Source organism: Lathyrus oleraceus, chromosome 7 (assembly GCF_024323335.1).
Source record: "Lathyrus oleraceus cultivar Zhongwan6 chromosome 7, CAAS_Psat_ZW6_1.0, whole genome shotgun sequence".
Classification (NCBI taxonomy): domain Eukaryota; kingdom Viridiplantae; phylum Streptophyta; class Magnoliopsida; order Fabales; family Fabaceae; genus Lathyrus; species Lathyrus oleraceus.
In genome coordinates this window covers 477851031-477869534 of record NC_066585.1, presented here as the reverse complement: position 1 = coordinate 477869534, position 18504 = coordinate 477851031, and the positions used below count along the sequence as shown (strand labels likewise).

Genomic DNA, 18504 nt, shown 5'->3' with positions numbered 1-18504 from the left:
TTACTAAAATAATTTAAAGTTTCTGGAAAAGTAACCAAAAGAGATAAAAAAATTTAAAAATGTAAGGGAATAGAAAGTGTTTGAGAGAAGAAAAGTATCACTACAGTGAGCTGGATTAGAAAGGAAAAGGAAAGCACATAGAGATGCAAGAAGTGGGAGATTAGGGTTGAACCAAGTCATGGTGAGTAATTGTGTTCTAAAGGATAAAGATGTTTTAAAGAATTGATAAACTAAACTTGAGAAAAGTGTAAACTTTGAAGAGATGAAGTAAAAATGGAGCTTAGGTAGAAACAGGTATAAATGCTTCTTTCAAACGTGGCTGACATGCAAGTAATAACTTAAACTCATTGACAAGTATAAGTGCATATTTTGTAGACACATGAACAATATAATATGACTAGAATTTGTTGCATTCATTGATCATTTAGGATACATATAAAAACACCTCACACCACTAATAAAAATAAGAAAGAGTAAGTAACAAAATACAAACGAATATAACTTCAAAATATTTGTATAATCAACTTTGTGATATGCTCTTTCATATTTGTTTTGCATTCCATTTTGACTTTATTCTCTCTTATAGAATACCATTTTTTTAATTTTAATTTTAAGGTAAATTATTTATCAAGTTAAATTAGTATATAGTATGAAAATAATTACCAAGTACACAATTTTTTTAATTATATTGTGTTATTTATTTAAAAAGAACTAAAGATAAATTATGTCATCTATATATAGGTATAGGTAACTTATAACATGCATAATTAATTGTATTTAGCCTATAATATGGAGTGATTGAAGAAGAAAATTTATATCAAATCGTCTTCTGGTGATATATTGGTTTTCGATCAATTGTTTTTGTAGAGGATTCAATATAGTTTTAGTTGACAATTACATTAATAAAATGGAAAAAAATACCCGTCAAATATCAAGTCAACAATAGAGGTCAAGAACGGCCGAAAATGAAAGGAAGAGGAGACAAAATATGAGCAACGAGCAGAGAGACAACAATTTGTCGAGACGAAGTGAAAATTATAGGCGGCGAAAAGAGAAAGATAAACAAGCTCAAACATCTCGCCCTATAAACAGTCAGTCAAGAGTTCCATTTCAAAATTTTACAAATATGACTTTTCCAAGATCACACTTTTAAGGAACTCATGACAGTGAAGCCGACCCAAGTAGAATTACACATGTTAATGATGTTGCACTTGGTTGGTGATGATCAATATATATATATATATATATATATATATATATATATTATATATATATATATATATATATTACATTTCATAATTTTGTTGCTTTCATCATATCTCATTTTATGTATTTAAACCCACATATCGTAATTGGACATCACCTAATCAACGAAACAACACGAGTCAATCCGATACAGGTATAAGTGATATAGTTCTAAGTATGCGAGTATTAATTTTTACAAATGTATATATATTAATTATTATTTTTGTATCAGATGACATGGATGTTGATGAAGCTTTGGAGGATGCAGTAATATCATATGTTAGCATGGACGCCAGAGAAAATGGTGTATTATCACGTCGTCCTCAAGGTATGTTCATAAAAATTTTGCTTCCAATAAATGTAGCCTTTGCTCATGTGACATAAAATTTAAAATCTCGCAATATTAAAATATAATAATTGAGGCATCTTGCATATATTTTTTATTTGTATTTTAGATTTTAGATAATATTTAGTAATCAATATCAAACTCCTGTTTGTAGAATCAGGACATGCTTTTCAAGCAAAGCACAATATTGCTCGAAATTTCAAAAATAATATGGTGATGGCAAAATCCCGGTTGCCTCATCCAATTACCTGTAGACACTGCAATGCAAGATTGTTTCATCATGAATCACGTGACGCGTGTTGTAATGGTGGAAATGTATCATTCTCACGAGTTGATGCTCCTATAGAATAGCAACAATTATTTTTGGATGGTTCAGCTGAAGGAAAACATTTTAGGCAACATATTCGAAGTTATAACCATGTCCTTTCATTCACTTCAATTGGTGTTCATGTTGATGAGAATATTCTTGCATCTGGTCGTGGTATATACACATTACGTGTTCAAGGTGCTTTTTACCATAACATAGGAGGTTTCTATCCAAATGAGGGTGTCAGGCCGCGTTTCTTACAACTATACATCTACGACACTGATAATAAGCTACATAGTAGAATCTAGGAAAATCCACAACTGCACCAAAATGTAGTTCACAAATTACAGAAAATGCTCCATCAGTTTAATCCTTTTGTAATTAGGTTCAAGCAACTTTCAATACTTCCAAATATCAGTGAATGTAGCCTCATACTTAAGGAGCGTCCAAGTAATCACCATCAATACAATCTTCCAACTGGTGAACAAGTTGCGACAATTATTGTTGGATGTGATGCAGATTCTACGGATTATGAAAGGGATATTAATGTCATTTGTTGTGATGGAAATCTCAAGAAAGTTCAAGAGACAAAGGGATATTATGATCCTTTGCAATACCCTATATTGTTTCCATTTGGGACGCATGGTTGGGACATCAACACAACAAATTGCAATGGACGAAGAGTGTCATGTCGAGCATATTACAGTTACATGCTTCAGGTAAATTTGGATTAATTTTAGTAGATAATCTACTTAGCTAAGCAATGTTTAAAAAACTTTACAGTTAGCACAGACATTTTTTTCAATCAACTGTAGATTCTCCCAAATGATCAATCAATATTGTTAAATGCGGATCGACTGTTGCAACAATATGTTGTAGACAATTATGTCAAAATTGAATCAGGGAGATTAAGGTGGATTAAAGAGCACCAAAGTGATATACGTTCTGAATTGTACCAAGGTTTACATGATGCTTTGCATGTTGGTGAAACTAATGCAGGTACAAATTCATATAGCATAAATAAACAGTTTTAGATTAATAATTAGTTGTACTTCTAATGCTAATAATTAATATATTCTAATATTAATGCATTTCATGAATCATCGTAGAGAACATTGGAAAAAGAACAATATTGCCATCACCATTTATTGACGATCGTCGAGACATGACACAACGTTATGAAGATGGCATGGCTATTGTTCTTAATGGCGGTAAACCAGATATTTTTCTAACAATGACATGCAATCCTTCTTGGAGTGTGATAACATCAGAACTTTTGCCTTTTCAAACACCACAAGATCGTCCAGATTTGCTAACAAGAATATTTCATTCGAAATTTGAGAAATTGAAGGATGATGTTATTAATAAAGGAGTCTTGGGTAAAGTTAAAAGCTACATGTATGTCACTGAATTTCAAAAGCGAGGACTGCCGTATGTGTATATGTTGTTGGTCTTAGAAAGCAACGCAGGAAAACGTGCTTTTTTGCCTAGAATTAAAATAAAAACATCTGCAAGTGATGGACTGCCTTTTGTCCTTAGTTGAAAGTAGTTTCCTGTGCGACTAAGTTTTGCAATTACAATAAATAAATCAAAAGGGCAAACCATTCCAAATGTTGGAATATATCTTCCACGACATGTTTTTAGTCATGGACAATTATATGTGGCTTTATCCAGGGGTGTTTCACAGACCACAACAAGAGTTTTAACCAGGGAAGAAAAATTGAAAGGAGAAGATGGTGAAAGCACAAAAAATGTAGTCTAAAAACAAATTTTTTATCGCACCCGTAGGTATTAATTAAGTACATTGAAAAAATTGCTCACATGTTGATTCTCATTTTGGTTACACGACATACCAAGCTTATATTGTATTCTTTATATCATAGATAGATAATAACTAAATATAATTTTCTTTTACTTTAATATACAACCAAACTAAAACACGGTGAAATCTTTCAATTATGTAAGGAGTTGTGACGAAAGAATGTTGAAATTTGCTTCGACATAAAAGTAAGTTATACTTAATCATTTATTTTATGCTTTTAGGTTAGATATAAATGGGGTGATAGTTATTCTCACTATTCTTATGCAATAAATTTTAGATAACAGACTTTGAAGATAAATGGAACACATGGAAAGATGAACAAAGTATTTCATCCATCGGCAAACTCGACAATAAGGTGTATTCATCTTTTCCGTAATACGTATAAAATATTGCCTCGGTGACAAAAATAATCGTCATAGTTGAATATTTTATATAGATCAAAAAATATAATAAATAAAAAGGAAAAAATAATATTTTTATTAAATTATTCTTATTTATTATTGATGTATTTGAATTATCATAAATAAAAATAAGAGAATAATAAATGGAGAATATTAATTAAATAATATAATTAAAAAATAAATATTAAAATTGTATTGGAGGTCCCATTTTTAAGAAATATGACAAATATTTTTAAGGGAGGTTTCAATTTTCTTGGTGTTATTGGGAATGGATTGGATCGTTGATAAGTTTGTGGTGTCAAGGGTTTAGAGAAGAATCCATGACAATGAAAGCACCATTTGTTGTGAACGTGCAATGAAAGAGAGAGCAATTACACTAAAAAGAGACTAAACTATTGTAAAATTATTTTTTCCTTTCATGGTTACATTCCTAAATTGTTCTAAAGGGTCACTATCATTACACATTTATTAAGGATGATATAAAAAAGCATACTTAAAATGCGTATTACTAGGAGACTTTATATTATTAGGTCGAATATCATGTTTCAACAAACTCAAAATTTCATAGTTATGAGTGTGTATATGTGAATTTCTTTTAGATTATGTCACTCCATCTATATAAAAATAATAATTATGTTAATGAGAAAAAGATTTAATGCAATTATTGATTTAAAATTCATCTATATGCATGAAAGAAGGTGGACGTGTCATCTATATCCACTATTCAACGTAAAGTAATCAAACTTTTCACTCTTTATTATCTCTTAGTCAATGAAATAGTGTGCTTCCTATACTATAAAGGCAAAGCATAGTCAAGAAAATAATAAGAATAAAAATGGCAGTATTTCATATCAACGTGTTTCTGTTACTCTCTCTTTTAACCATCACCATTGTTACTCCTATGAATGGTTTTAAACCTCTTGGTGTTCATGAAGTTTCTGATTTCAACCGGAGCAGTTTTCCCAAAGGCTTTGTTTTTGGAACAGCCTCTTCTGCATATCAGGCACCAACTCCATCTTTTATTATTGCTTTCAATTACTGATATTATTATCTATGTAGTGTTCATATTGTAGAAGAGTAATTATTGACTTATTAACTTTATGTTATTTTGATTTTTTTTTGTAGTATGAAGGTGCAGCATTTGAGGGTGGAAAAGGACCAAGCATTTGGGATAACTTCACTCATAAATATCCAGGTTGTTTTCTTTTTTCATGTTTGAAAATATATGAGTATTACTATGAGGCCGAATATCATGTTTCAACAAACTCAAAATTTAATAGTTAAATAATATATGAGTATTCTTTTTCTTCTTTAACGGATCTGCACGGCAAACAACCCTTCAAATAATAGTCAACAACCTACATCTTTAATTATAGCTTCCAATAAAGAAAATTTAATTCTTTAAATTTATTGAATAATTAATCTATATTAGTGTTAATAATGTAATTTTTGTTTTATTTATAAACAGAATTGAGTTTCCAGTTACATAGGTTGTATATAGATTGCTCATAGTTATTAATTAAATGGTTGCAGAAAAAATAAGAGATAGAAGTAATGGTGATGTAGCGGTTGACTCCTATCATAAGTACAAAGAAGATATTGAACTCATAAAGGATTTGAATATGGATGCTTATAGATTCTCCATTTCTTGGTCTAGAGTTCTACCAAGTATGTCATTTTTTTTGTTAATATTTCTCTTTGTAGATTGCTGATTTATAATAACTACTCAAAATTTTGTGTTAATTATTTGCTAAGGGTAAGGATTCGTCAACGTTTTTTTTGTTAATATGTCTCTTTGTAGATCGGTGATTTATAATAACTACTCAAAATTTTGTGTTAATTATTTGTAGAGGGAAAGCTTAGCGGAGGTGTAAATCCTGAAGGAATAAAGTACTACAACAATCTCATCAACGAATTATTGGCTAAGGGTAAGGATTCATCAATGTTTATTTCATGTCCATGTAGTTGTTAATCATTGAGAATAATGCAGGTTTGCAACCATATGTGACACTTTTTCATTGGGACGTTCCCCACGCTTTAGAGGATGAGTATGGCGGTTTTTTAAGGCGTCGCATTGTGTGAGTGACACCAATTTCATGTTTAGAATTATTTTTTATGACTATAGATTATTGATTAACATATGTAATTCACAATCTTGCAGAGATGATTTTAGAGACTATGCTGAACTTTGCTTCAAGGAATTTGGTGATAGAGTGAAACATTGGATTACTATAAATGAACCATGGAGTGTGAGCATGAATGCTTATGCATTCGGAAAGTTCGCACCGGGTCGATGTTCAGATTGGTTAAATCTGAATTGCACAGGAGGTGATTCAGGGACAGAACCATATTTGACTGCACACAACCAGCTTCTTGCTCATTCTGCTGCTGCAAATTTGTACCGGATCAAATATAAGGTCTTCTATTGTTTAAAGAAAATTACTTATTATTACTCTGGTTATAGATCATGCTTTTTTAAGTATGAATTTATTGGAAATGTTTCTAACAAAATAACCAAAATGCAGTCATCTCAACGAGGCAAAATAGGGATTACCTTAGTCTCACACTGGTATGAACCGGCCACTACAGCGAAGGCCGATGTTTACGCTTCAAAACGAGGTCTCGACTTCATGTTTGGATGGTAAATATTGAATCAATTATTATTTAATTTCGGTTCACTTCATGTTTTGTATTTAAAAGAAATATAGTTATGTATATGTATATGATTTGCTGAAAATTAGAGACGAGTATTTCATGGTTTTCGTTGCATCTACATTTTGCTATAGGTATATGAATCCGCTTACAAGAGGCAAATATCCAAAAAGCATGCGAACTTTGGTGGGAAAAAGGTTACCAAAATTCTCAAAAGAAGAATCAAGGGAACTTAAGGGGTCTTTTGATTTTCTAGGCCTAAACTATTACTCATCCTACTATGCTGCTCATGCACCTCACCTTCGCAATGCCGCGCAACCAACCATACAAACTGATTCTCTTATTAATGCTACATGTAAGTATATCAATCAATTTCCAAATAAGCTTAAAAGAAATGTAACTTTGCATACTCTAATTTTTTTTTTAATGACAGTTGAACATAATGGCAAGCCTCTTGGTCCATTGGTAATGGTATGTATTTCATCATTTCATTGGAAGATAACTTATATATCAATGCTTTTCATTTGTAAGTTTTGTATTCAAAAAGATTGTTTCTAATATGTAAAGATAATTTTGTAATTTTATGCAGTCTGCTTCGAGTTGGTTATGTATTTATCCAAAAGGATTTCAGAATCTTTTGCTTTACACCAAGAAAACGTACAAGGACCCTGTAATTTACATTACTGAAAATGGTAATAATACTTCTTATTTTATAAGATATATTGTATGCATAATATTGTGATATTATTAAAGTTAATGAAAGTATGACAAAATAAATTGATAGGTCGTGATGAGTTCAACGATCCAACATTATCTCTTGAAGAATCTCTCTTAGATACTTATAGGATTGATTACTACTATCGCCATCTTTACTATCTCGAAATTGCAATTAGGTAAGTTATATTTTATTATAAGAATCTTTAAGCCTCTAGTTATTGTGACAAACTCTTTAGTTTTATTGACCTTTGTGTATGACAGGGATGGTGTGAATGTAAAGGGATATTTTGCATGGTCATTGTTGGATAACTTTGAATGGGATTCTGGCTTGAGCGTGAGATTTGGACTCGTCTTCGTTGATTTTAAAGACGGTCAGAAAAGACACCCAAAACTTTCTGCTGAATGGTTCAAGAATTTTCTCGTTAAATCTTAGACATGTATATTATATGATTTCAAGAAAATGATTTTGTTTTAATGAACTTAGGATTTTTCGATCCATTTAATGGGATATGATTTTTATTTTTGTCGTTGTTGTTGAAGTTAGGATTAGTGAAAAGTGAAATGAAACTCACTCGCATGTAGAACTTTGTGAAATAAAAAGAATTGTCAATAAATGAATTCAAAGTGTGTAAAATAACTTCTTACTCACACACTTTTAATACAATAGAATTATATATATTGTGACTATTGTACATGTAGAAAAGTGTATGAATAGTAAACTTTAAAATTCCTTGATATGGTAATTATTGGTCAACGATAGAACACTTGTAACTGATTGAAGAAAGGATTGAGAAAAAATGGAGACGATTGGAAGAGAGTAGAATGATTAAAAAAGAAATGAATTTTATTCATTTATTCTATATAAGTACTATGTATTTGTATATTTGTATAAGGGGAAATTAACAACTAACTTCTCAAAATAAACAACTGAGGCTTAGTTACTTCTCATACAAGTAACTCAACTAATATAGCTACATTTTAAACTAATTTGAACTACAAGAAAATTACAATACACATGCGACGTTGTTAGTTATATATCCTTGGATGTTGTTAGAAAAAGAACCATAGGTATATATTTTTAATTAAACATATTCTAATTTTTTTGCGTTTCTTTTTGTCAATTCAAAGGATTTCATTTTGTGTTTCCCCAAACCCTCAAGAACCCAAGCACGACTTGTATGTGGCTTTCTTACCGTGATTCCTTCATTTTGAAGATCTCTCTCTCTCTCTCTCTCTCTCTCTCTCTCTCTCTCTCTCTCTCTCTCACACACACACACACACACACACACACACACACACACACACAATTAACAGTTTGATATGGATAGATGACCTAACTTTGTTTTGTTGCCCCATATCAACCAAACAATGGCCTTTCTTCATTTCCTCGAAACATTGATCTCATAAGATTCTACCTCCTACAACAACCTTCATCTTCAAAACAATCACATAAATCAAATCAACTACCTTAATAAACTATTATTCTCGGTTATGGTCTAATGAGTTCTACATTGCTTGTTAGGATTTAATTCACATGCACAATGTCATTTAGTTTAACAATCACATCCTCAATTTGTGTAATTCAAAAGTTCTTCTTTTAAGGATAAGGTTTTCTTCGGAGTTTATCATATGGTGAGCTTCCTTCCTAATGTTGAAATGAGTTTTGGTTGAATTTAAGTAATTTTATTTTGTTTCTTACATTTACAGTTTTCTTACATATTTGGGTTGTTGAGCCTTTGGAATAAGGAAATCTTCGATCCACATTATGAGTTTGCAACCGTTGAGTTTTGATTAACAAATACATGAAGTATGATGTGTTATGTGTTAATCTACAAATCATCAGTGTCTTAAGATGTTAAGTAAGTGTGTCTAGTTTCTTTAAAACTAAATGTATTGTCCAAAAAAGTATAAGGTGTGTTCTCCCTACAAGAGGAGCGAGACTCACATGCTTTAGTAGGTATATTACACGAATGTGGAAGGGCTAATTTATGGTGGCGATGAAGATAACTGACAAAACGGTGTACGCACCAAACACATCGTACGCTCGAAGGTACAATAGAGTCGTCATCGAACTTTATTTATTCCTAAAGAGGGAAGGGAAAGTATAAATAAAACACAAGGGAAACAGAAAAACGGATACGGGAGTCGGTTATGCAAGAGGAAGGTATTAGCATCCCTCACATCCACAGTACTTCATGGGAATCTGATCAGTGCATTTTGACGCACATTCTTCTATATTTATACTTATTTATTTACATGTTTTAGTTTGGTTATTTTTCCCTTTTAATGTGTTTTCATAATTTATCTTATTTTTGCACTTATTCAATTTTCGTATTTAATTTTCAGCATTAACAGCTTTCGCGAGAAAAATCATATCTTGAGTTAAGAGTATCGGATTGAGACATGCTACCAGTCGATGGAAAGCTAAGAAAAAGATTTACAACTTTTGTTCAGAAGTCGAGAGCTGATTCAGATTGTAGTAGGGTAAGAAAATTCGTTGAAGTTGCAGCATTAGTTTTATTTAAGTTTTGGGTCATTAGTTTTGGGTTTGGGTTATGTTTTCGATCCAGTTGGGTTGTAAACCAAATTCCTTGTTTTCCATATACCTAGCAGCCGCATAACATTAGGATGATGACTATTCATGAAATACTTGAAAGCTTTGGCAAGAATTCTCATGAAGAACTAATCGATCCAAACAATTTGCTGTATTCGGGTTCCGATACCTTGAGATTTTAGTAATTCTTATTCAGGTTTTTTATTCCTTTCAATATTAATATATGTATTTTGTTTGCTTAATCCGATTTACATATGCTATATTGATTTATTCCGATTGATTGTGTGATCCTAACTATAGTCACGATTTCGTTTGCTTAATTCGTTATCGAGTCCGTTTAATTCATGTTTGCTTAATTCATGAAACTTAATCCCGTTTGCTTAATTCGGATAATAGGAACATACAACTTATACTATCAATTGCGCTTGTCAGTTGATATTATAATCGAATTTAAATAGTTAATCTGCGGTTGGAATTACGATAGTCGATGATAGGCAAAGACCGAATCAGTAAATTGTTGCTACAGCTTATTTCAATAATCACTTATTTTAATTTAATTTTTTTAATTGAATCCTAAACCAACCAAAACCCCATTAATCATTACTATCATTGGTTAATTCATTCAAGAATCCTTGTGAGAACGATAATCCGAGTCAATTTGTCGCTAACTACGTTTTGTAAAAAATACTCGTTTTTATCCGCGCGCGACATCGAATCAAATTGGCGCCGTTGCCGGGGATTCTTGATTATATTAATCGGCTTTATAGTCATAGGTGTTTATTTTTTTTAACATTTTTTGCCTTAACTTCCTTGCATTCGGGTCTTTTTGCGGTTGAGGGAAAAAAATCTGTTTTTAAACAAATTGTCTCAAATTATTCCGATTTTTTGTCGATTCATTAGGAAAAAATCAGTAATCAAAAGTCACTATTTATTGAATAAATAGTGGATGTCGCCCTAAAAATCCGAAATTCCTTATTTTTCTATTTTTTATGATTTATTTTCGGTTTTGGTAGTTTTAAAAAAATCTGAAAAAATTCTCAAAATTCTTAATTAACGTCATTAGATTAATTTCGGTGTTAGTTTATTTTTCTAAATTTATTTTAATCGTTTTCCTTCATTGTGTTTGTTTCTGACTATGGGTGACCAAAGAACTTTAAGGCAGTTAGTTGTCCCTGATGTGAATTATAATGGCATGTGTATTGAATATCCTGAAGCTGACACTCCTTTTGAATTGAAATCTGGTTTAATACACTTGTTTCCAAGATTTAGTGGTCTTGCAAGTGAGGATCCACATGAGCATCTGAAGGAATTTGAGATTGTGTGCTCTGCATCTTCTGGACCTTCACTAGAAGATATTGTCAAACAAATGGCTGCAAATAATCTCCAGTTTCAACAACAAGTAGATTCTACTTTAAAGACTTTGCAAACACAGATTGGGCAGCTTGCCACTTTGGTGAATGCCATGCAGCAAGCTCAAGGATCAAACCAACATCCCTTGGAAGAACATTCTGTTTTTCAAATAGATTTGATTTCTGAAATTATTGATGATACTGGTAGTGATTTATTTGCATCTGATTTTCCATCATTGTCTGGTTTTGATGATGTTTATTCTTGTGATATTTGTACTGAAACTAAAATTTGCTCTGTTTGTGCTGAAATTGAAGCTGCCTTGCAAGTTGATCTTCTTACTGCAGATGAAGTTGCAAATAAAGTTGTTCATGTAGATAAAGCTCTTGACATCCCGGCTGCCCCAAACACTCCTTCTATTGAGCAGCCACCTTCTCTCGAGCTGAAGCAACTTCCTGAAAATATGAAATATGCTTATTTAGAGATGAATGAAAAACTATCGGCTATAATTTCTTCTAACCTTGATTTCAATCAAGAAAATAAGCTTTTGCAGGTTTTAAGGAAGCATAAAAAGGCATTTGGTTGGACATTGGCTGACATTCCAGATCAGATCACCTTCACGTGTGTTGAAAGAGTATATCTTTGGCAAATATTTTTGTATCGTATCCACAGAGATTAGGTGATATTACCGTCGTTCGATAATTCAAATGTTTTAAGTTTAGAAAGTAACAGGTTTGTTTTGTTTGGAAAAATATCTTGTTAATCAATTTTAACATAAACTATTAAGTGGTTTTAGACAAATATAAAAGCTTGGCAAGATTGGAGTTCACTATTTCAAATATCTATGATTCACTATGATAAATAATTAGATTCAAGATTATTGATGATGTTCAAATATCCTCTCAAAGTCATTTATGTCTAAATGATATCGTGATAGTTACTATATTGATCCTTAGACGATCTCTCCACCTAACTATCAATATAGTAACCTTGAATGTTCAATATCAATGAATAGTAATGGATAAATCTATCTCTACAACTTATTCACTACTTGAAAATCTGTTTTATGTCTAAACTCAAGTAATCTCTCTCGACAACTACTCAAATCTGGTTTTCAAAGTAAAGCAAAAACAGTTCCAATACATCAACAATCTTTATCTCATATATAAATCAAAGTGAATACATAGATAGATGAGAATAGCTACTACCTCCAATCTTGACAAAAAGGGAGTTTAGCTCCTCATCACCATTGTTATCAAACAGAAGGATTTAGAAGAAAAACTCTGGTTTTCTCTATTACAAAAGTTCTACAGCCCAATGTGTGAATCAATGGAATAATGTCTCAATACCCTAGGTTAAACTATTTTGTCTCTACCAAAAAGGTTGAAATTTCCCCATTTGGACATTGTCATCAGCAGCAGAAAAGCACTTTCCAGGCAGACATCAAAATGGCAATTACTTTTTCTGCACAGCAGCACATTTGACCCTTGGTCAGCTTGCTGGATTCGCAGCCTTCGCGGCGCGAAGGGAGTTCGCGGCGCGAACTGTAGCTTTCCCAGCTTCCTTGTTTGGCAAGCTTCCTCCAAAATGCCATGTTGAAACCAAGGTCTTGCTTATCCAAAATTCTACACAACTAACAAAAACTGTGAAATAACTATTCAAAACAAAATAAATTAAACCTAATTGCATTTATACAAATTAATGAAGATAAAAGTGTGTAATTACATCAAAACTTGGTAAAAGGGACCAATAAAAAGGTATAAAAAGTAGTACAAATTGGTCCCTAACAACGTGTCCATTTGACACTTTTATTTTTAGAAGATTCTTTGATCCTGGAATAAAAGGCGAAGATACTAATAAAAATTTCAAGTTCAATGGACATTACCCAAAGCTATTCCATGACAGCCCCACTTTGGAAGAAGAAAATGTAGAATATATCTCTTTGAAAAAGGCTGCTTATGTGATCACCTATCCTCCTTGACTACTCGGGTGTGTTCTTTCCTCTCTCTTCTCTCTCTTATTTTATGTTTGTTTCTTTTATTGAGGACAGTGCATATTTTAAGTGTGGGGGAGGGAATACTTTATTTTCTTTGTTTTTGTTCTTTGTTTTGTTTTGTTTTTGTTTTCTTTCTAAAAAAAATTGCATTTTTGTTGAAAGTTTTAGGCTATAGAATAATTTGAGGTCGAGTTTGCGGAGACTTGGGAAAAATTCACAAGATCGGTATTGTTTTAACACCGTAAGTCTCCTACATATGGAAATTGAGTTGAATTTTTATTATGACATAACCTTAAATTTTCATTCTCTGATAGCTCTTGAGTAGTTTATTTCAGCAGTCAGCACCATCTCACACACATTCTACGCAGGGAAGCCGGTGAATATAAGTGAGTGTTCCGAAAAAGAAAAAAAAAAGAGAAAAAAATAAAGGAATGCACCTTCTAAGTTTGGTGACCCTCACCCGGTCACTTAACCCAACAGTTGTGGAACCTTCAAAAAAAAGTTGGAAATAAGACTCTTTTGTAGTTGGTTCAACGGTTTCTGGTGCTGAACTTGGTAGGGTGGATTACGGTCCGATCCCCGCAACTACAACTGAATAGGCAAAGGGTTATGTCACCTAAGTACCAGAACCCCGTGCAGAAAAGGATCAGAGTCACTAACCGGTCGCCTTGCTATGAGTGTGTGGAGACAACGAGCTTAATGTGATTGCGCCTGAATGAAAAAGAGCCAAAGAAGGATGAGTAAGTTAGGCTTTAATATAATAACATGATTCGAGTTGATTTTTGTATTCGGGAGGTTTATGTCTGCATAACGGTGGATTAGTGTTCTTACAATGTCCTTAGTGTGCAAGATTAGTACCCATCGAAGCAAACTTAACCGAAGATGACTTGTAGCCTAGAATGAGTAACCATTGATGTGTCGGTGTTTTGTTTTGTTTTTCATTTTGCTCGGAGTGCAAAAGTTCAAGTGTGGGGGAATTTGATCAGTGCATTTTGACGCACATTCTTCTATATTTATACTTATGTATTTCCACGTTTTAGTTTGGTTATTTTTCCCTTTTAATGTGTTTTCATAATTTATGTTATTTTTGCACTTATTTAATTTTCGTATTTAATTTTCAGCATTAACAGCTTTCGCGAGAAAAATCATATCTTGAGCTAGGAGTATCGGATTGAGACGTGCTACCAGTAGATGGAAAGCTAAGAAAAAGATCTACAACTTTTGTTCAGAAGTCGAGAGCTTAATAAGATTGTAGCAGGGCCAGAAAATTCATTAAAGTTGCAGCATTAGTTTTATTTAAGTTTTGGGTCATTAGTTTTGGGTTTGGGTTATGTTTTCGATCCAGTTGGGTTGTAAACCAAATTCCTTGTTTTCCATATACCTAGCAGCCGCATAACATTAGGATGATGACTATTCACGAAATACTTGAAAGCTTTGGCAAGAATTCTCATGAAGAACTAATCGATCCAAACAATTTGCTGTATTCGGGTTCCGATACCTTGAGATTTTAGTAATTCTTATTCAGGTTTTTTATTCCTTTCAATATTAATATATGTATTTTGTTTGCTTAATCCGATTTACATATGCTATATTGATTTAATCCGATTGATTGTGTGATCCTAACTATAGTCACGATTTCGTTTGCTTAATTCGTTATCGAGTCCGTTTAATTCATGTTTGCTTAATTCATGAAACTTAATCCCGTTTGCTTAATTCGGATAATAGGAACATACAACTTATACTATCAATTGCGCTTGTCAGTTGATATTATAATCGAATTTAAATAGTTAATCTGCGGTTGGAATTACGATAGTCGATGATAGGCAAAGACCGAATCAGTAAATTGTTGCTACAGCTTATCTCAATAATCACTTATTTTAATTTAATTTTTTTAATTGAATCCTAAACTAACCAAAACCCCATTAATCATTACTATCATTGGTTAATTCATTCAAGAATCCTTGTGAGAACGATAATCCGAGTCAATTTGTCGCTAACTACGTTTTGTCAAAAATACTCGTTTTTGATCCGCGCGCGACAGCTGCTCAGAATCATTTTGAATTCTCTTGCTTGAATGAGTGTTGTTATCTTTAAGTACATGCAAAACAGAAAATGGGTTAGAAAGAGAGTGCTCGAGGAGGATTGTGACCCTCATGCCTACGTATTCTCATGGTGCAATGAGAAAGTCCGAGTCTCGTAGTTCGTGGAACCGGAGAGGAAAAATAAAATAAAGAAAGGTGATCGCCAAGGATTCACATTCTCGTGGCTACGTATCTTTATAGTGCAATAAGGAAGTCAGAGCTCCATAATTCGGAGGACAGAGATTGAGAAAAATATAATAATTAGGGGTGGTGTTTAAACCAGAAAAGAAAGGATAAAAGTGGTGTTTAAACTGAAAAAAAGCTAAATATAGTGTCAAAACCAAGAGGAAAAGGCATCATAACCCCCTAAGCACTAATGCATTATGGCAGGAAAAGGTTACTCTACAAATTGCAATTGAAAGATCTTCTAGATGAAAGCTTTATGAAATGTCTATGTTGTATACAAATATATGAAATGAATCTAAAAAGTATCAATAGAAATTCAAAGCGTTCTTTTTTTAACTTACCACATATAATGTTGAGTTATCTTTCATAAATCCACGAGTTCCATCAATTGGACCGAGCAACTGTATTTAATCAATAGACTTAATAGAATTTTTGTAGGGATTAAAACAAACAGAAGTTAATGCATGAATTCTTAACATAAATCTACAAATAGACAAGGCCTCCGGGGGTTATAGACATCAAATAGTAGAAATATATAGTTTTCACAAAATATAGGACATATAATCGCAAATCATATTTTCATTCAGAATAGTTTGTGAGTTTACAAATAATAATTATCCATGAACTCAACAGAAAGTAAATCCTAGATAATGATAAAAGTTACTTAACAGAAACTGTAACAGTCTATTATGCATAAGAAACACAACACACATCATCTAGCAAATCATGGTATAGGCTTATGTTTTGATGCATCCATGAACATGCAAGTTAGCTTAAATGTCGTATGAAGATGTCATACATGTCCAGACTCATATAGGTGATTATAATGCATTTAGATATTTGAAAGACACTCCATATAAAGTCTAGGATGTGTGATCATATTGAAGGTCATTTGGATCATAAAGTGCCTGTCTCTGGTCCAATGGTATGTATTTCATCATTTCATTAGGAGAACTTGCATAACAATGCTTTTCATTTGCAGTTTTTGTGTTCCAAAAGATTATTTCTAAAATCATTTCTGCATAAAGAGATTCAACAACGAAAACATGAACAATCAAGCCTTATGGATCAAACAATGTCATAATGCTCTAACATGGACCATGCATATAGAAATTTGTCCCGCGGAACTTACATAATATTGGGGCTCAAGAAACCTTCGTACTCGTCTTGTAAGGCATAGGGAAGATCCCAATGGAAAAGGGTTACAAATGGTACTAGACCTGGATCAATAACTCCATCAATCAATAATATGATATACTAGTAATATAGTATTCCCTCCTAAAATAGTATGATTTATGCATTACCATTATCGAGTAGCTCATTGATGAGGTTGTTGTAATATTTGATTCCTTCTTGGTTGATACCTGCGCTTACTTTTCCTTCTGCGTATTTGTTAGAGTTGTTAATTTAAATGAATGATTCAACCATATGAAACTCTTTAAGGATGTGAATAAATTCAAACATTTGCTATTACTTGGCAATATCCTTGGCCAAGAGATGGAGAATCTGTATGCATCTGTGTTCATATACTTCATGATTGCAACATCATCCTATTAACATGTAAAAATGGTAAGGACATATACTAGAAGCAAAATTGCAAACATGATATTAGAGATTCATAAGGTCAAATATACAAAGTTAATTGATATGCATTAACTGTGTAAAGATTTTTTACATTTCAATAAATTAAACATTTTTATTACTAAAGTCATTTGATTTATTTAGCCTAAAATATTTATACAAATAATGAATTATAATGGATTACATTATACAGAACTTTACATTTATGATATATGAAAATTAATCCCAATGAATTGGATGTAGCAGTACCTTATAACGATGATACTGATCAACAGCTACATCTCCATTGCTTCTATCCAATATTTTTTCTGTAAGCAATTACACCAATGACGTCATTACAGAAACAGACTATGGCCAATAGCATTACTGTCATCAAATTAATTAATAATTATGTTAATTTTAATAACAAAATCATTTTTATTAATAGTAATTAAAAAAATAAGTAGATAAACTAAAATGCATTAAATATTGTTTGATATTGTAAATTGAAAAACTGTTTAAGGTATCTCAAGAAAGACTTTTCCCTTTCACAAAGTGACAAATAGAACATGCGCAGTTTATTTACCCAAAAAGAAAACCATTATGTATGTTTAGTTTAGATTAGAAAAATATTTATTGCTGTTTTGTTTGGCTTTTACCCTTTTGGTTTTCACACATTGCTTTGATGCACACTACAGACACATTCCATTTCAGTAACCACCCACTTTTTTTTTCTTTTTTTTTTTTATATATTCACCACTCATATAGTTATAGAACAAAATCTATATTCTTCTATATTTTTAATTATAAATCAGCAAACTCTGCACACTGGAAAAACTAATTTCTAGAATTTGCAAGAATTATGGTAAAACTCTAATTCAAGAGAATCTATATCTATTCATAAATGAAATATTAATTTGGTATAGTATTTTCCCCTTTATTATATTTTTCATTTAAGCAATTGTATTTACTATTTTATTCTTTTATAATACTATTTTAATATTTAATTAACAAAATCTGTTAAATTCAATTGTATTAAGAACAATTCGTAGCAATATTCAGTATTATAAAAGAATATTTTTTTATCTTATATCTCAAAATTATTTATTTTATTTTTTTTTATATCAAAATGTGGGGATATTATAAAACAATTTGATTCTAGTATATAACAAAAAGTTTATAACTTAATCTATAACTGGCTATAAAGGAGATAAGGGATTTTGTAACTATCTATATAAAGGAGATAAGGGATTTTGTAGTGGCCTATTTTTATTCCTTAATTATCCTCAA

At 31.7% G+C, this 18504-nt stretch overlaps 1 protein-coding gene and 1 long non-coding RNA gene across 2 annotated transcripts; one reads left to right on the top strand and one right to left on the bottom strand.

The window, feature by feature from the left end:
• The first annotated feature begins 4842 nt into the window (after positions 1 to 4842).
• On the top strand, positions 4843 to 8149 carry LOC127100926 (cyanogenic beta-glucosidase). The gene is made up of 12 exons (XM_051038236.1): positions 4843 to 5124; positions 5247 to 5316; positions 5655 to 5789; positions 5972 to 6049; positions 6112 to 6199; positions 6283 to 6538; positions 6647 to 6762; positions 6908 to 7128; positions 7207 to 7244; positions 7363 to 7465; positions 7558 to 7666; positions 7752 to 8149. Exons 1-12 carry the CDS (start codon positions 4957 to 4959, stop codon positions 7921 to 7923), a joined length of 1554 nt encoding a protein of 517 aa, XP_050894193.1. The 5' UTR covers positions 4843 to 4956; the 3' UTR covers positions 7924 to 8149.
• Positions 8150 to 16879: 8730 nt separating this feature from the next.
• On the bottom strand, positions 16880 to 18239 carry LOC127100929 (uncharacterized). Its single transcript, XR_007794535.1, has 3 exons — positions 17485 to 18239; positions 17129 to 17204; positions 16880 to 17036 (listed from the first exon to the last, which is right to left on the bottom strand). It is a non-coding gene; the product is annotated as an uncharacterized LOC127100929 (long non-coding RNA).
• Between the last annotated feature and the right edge of the window lie 265 nt (positions 18240 to 18504).

Excerpts from the sequence above, each read along its gene's own strand:
- LOC127100926 (XM_051038236.1), top strand. The coding sequence starts at position 4,957 with ATGGCAGTATTTCATATCAACGTGTTTCTGTTACTCTCTCTTTTAACC. Across the intron at positions 6,050-6,111 it reads CAACGAATTATTGGCTAAGG|GTTTGCAACCATATGTGACA; the intron begins GTAAGGATTCAT and ends AGAATAATGCAG. Across the intron at positions 7,667-7,751 it reads TATCTCGAAATTGCAATTAG|GGATGGTGTGAATGTAAAGG; the intron begins GTAAGTTATATT and ends TGTGTATGACAG.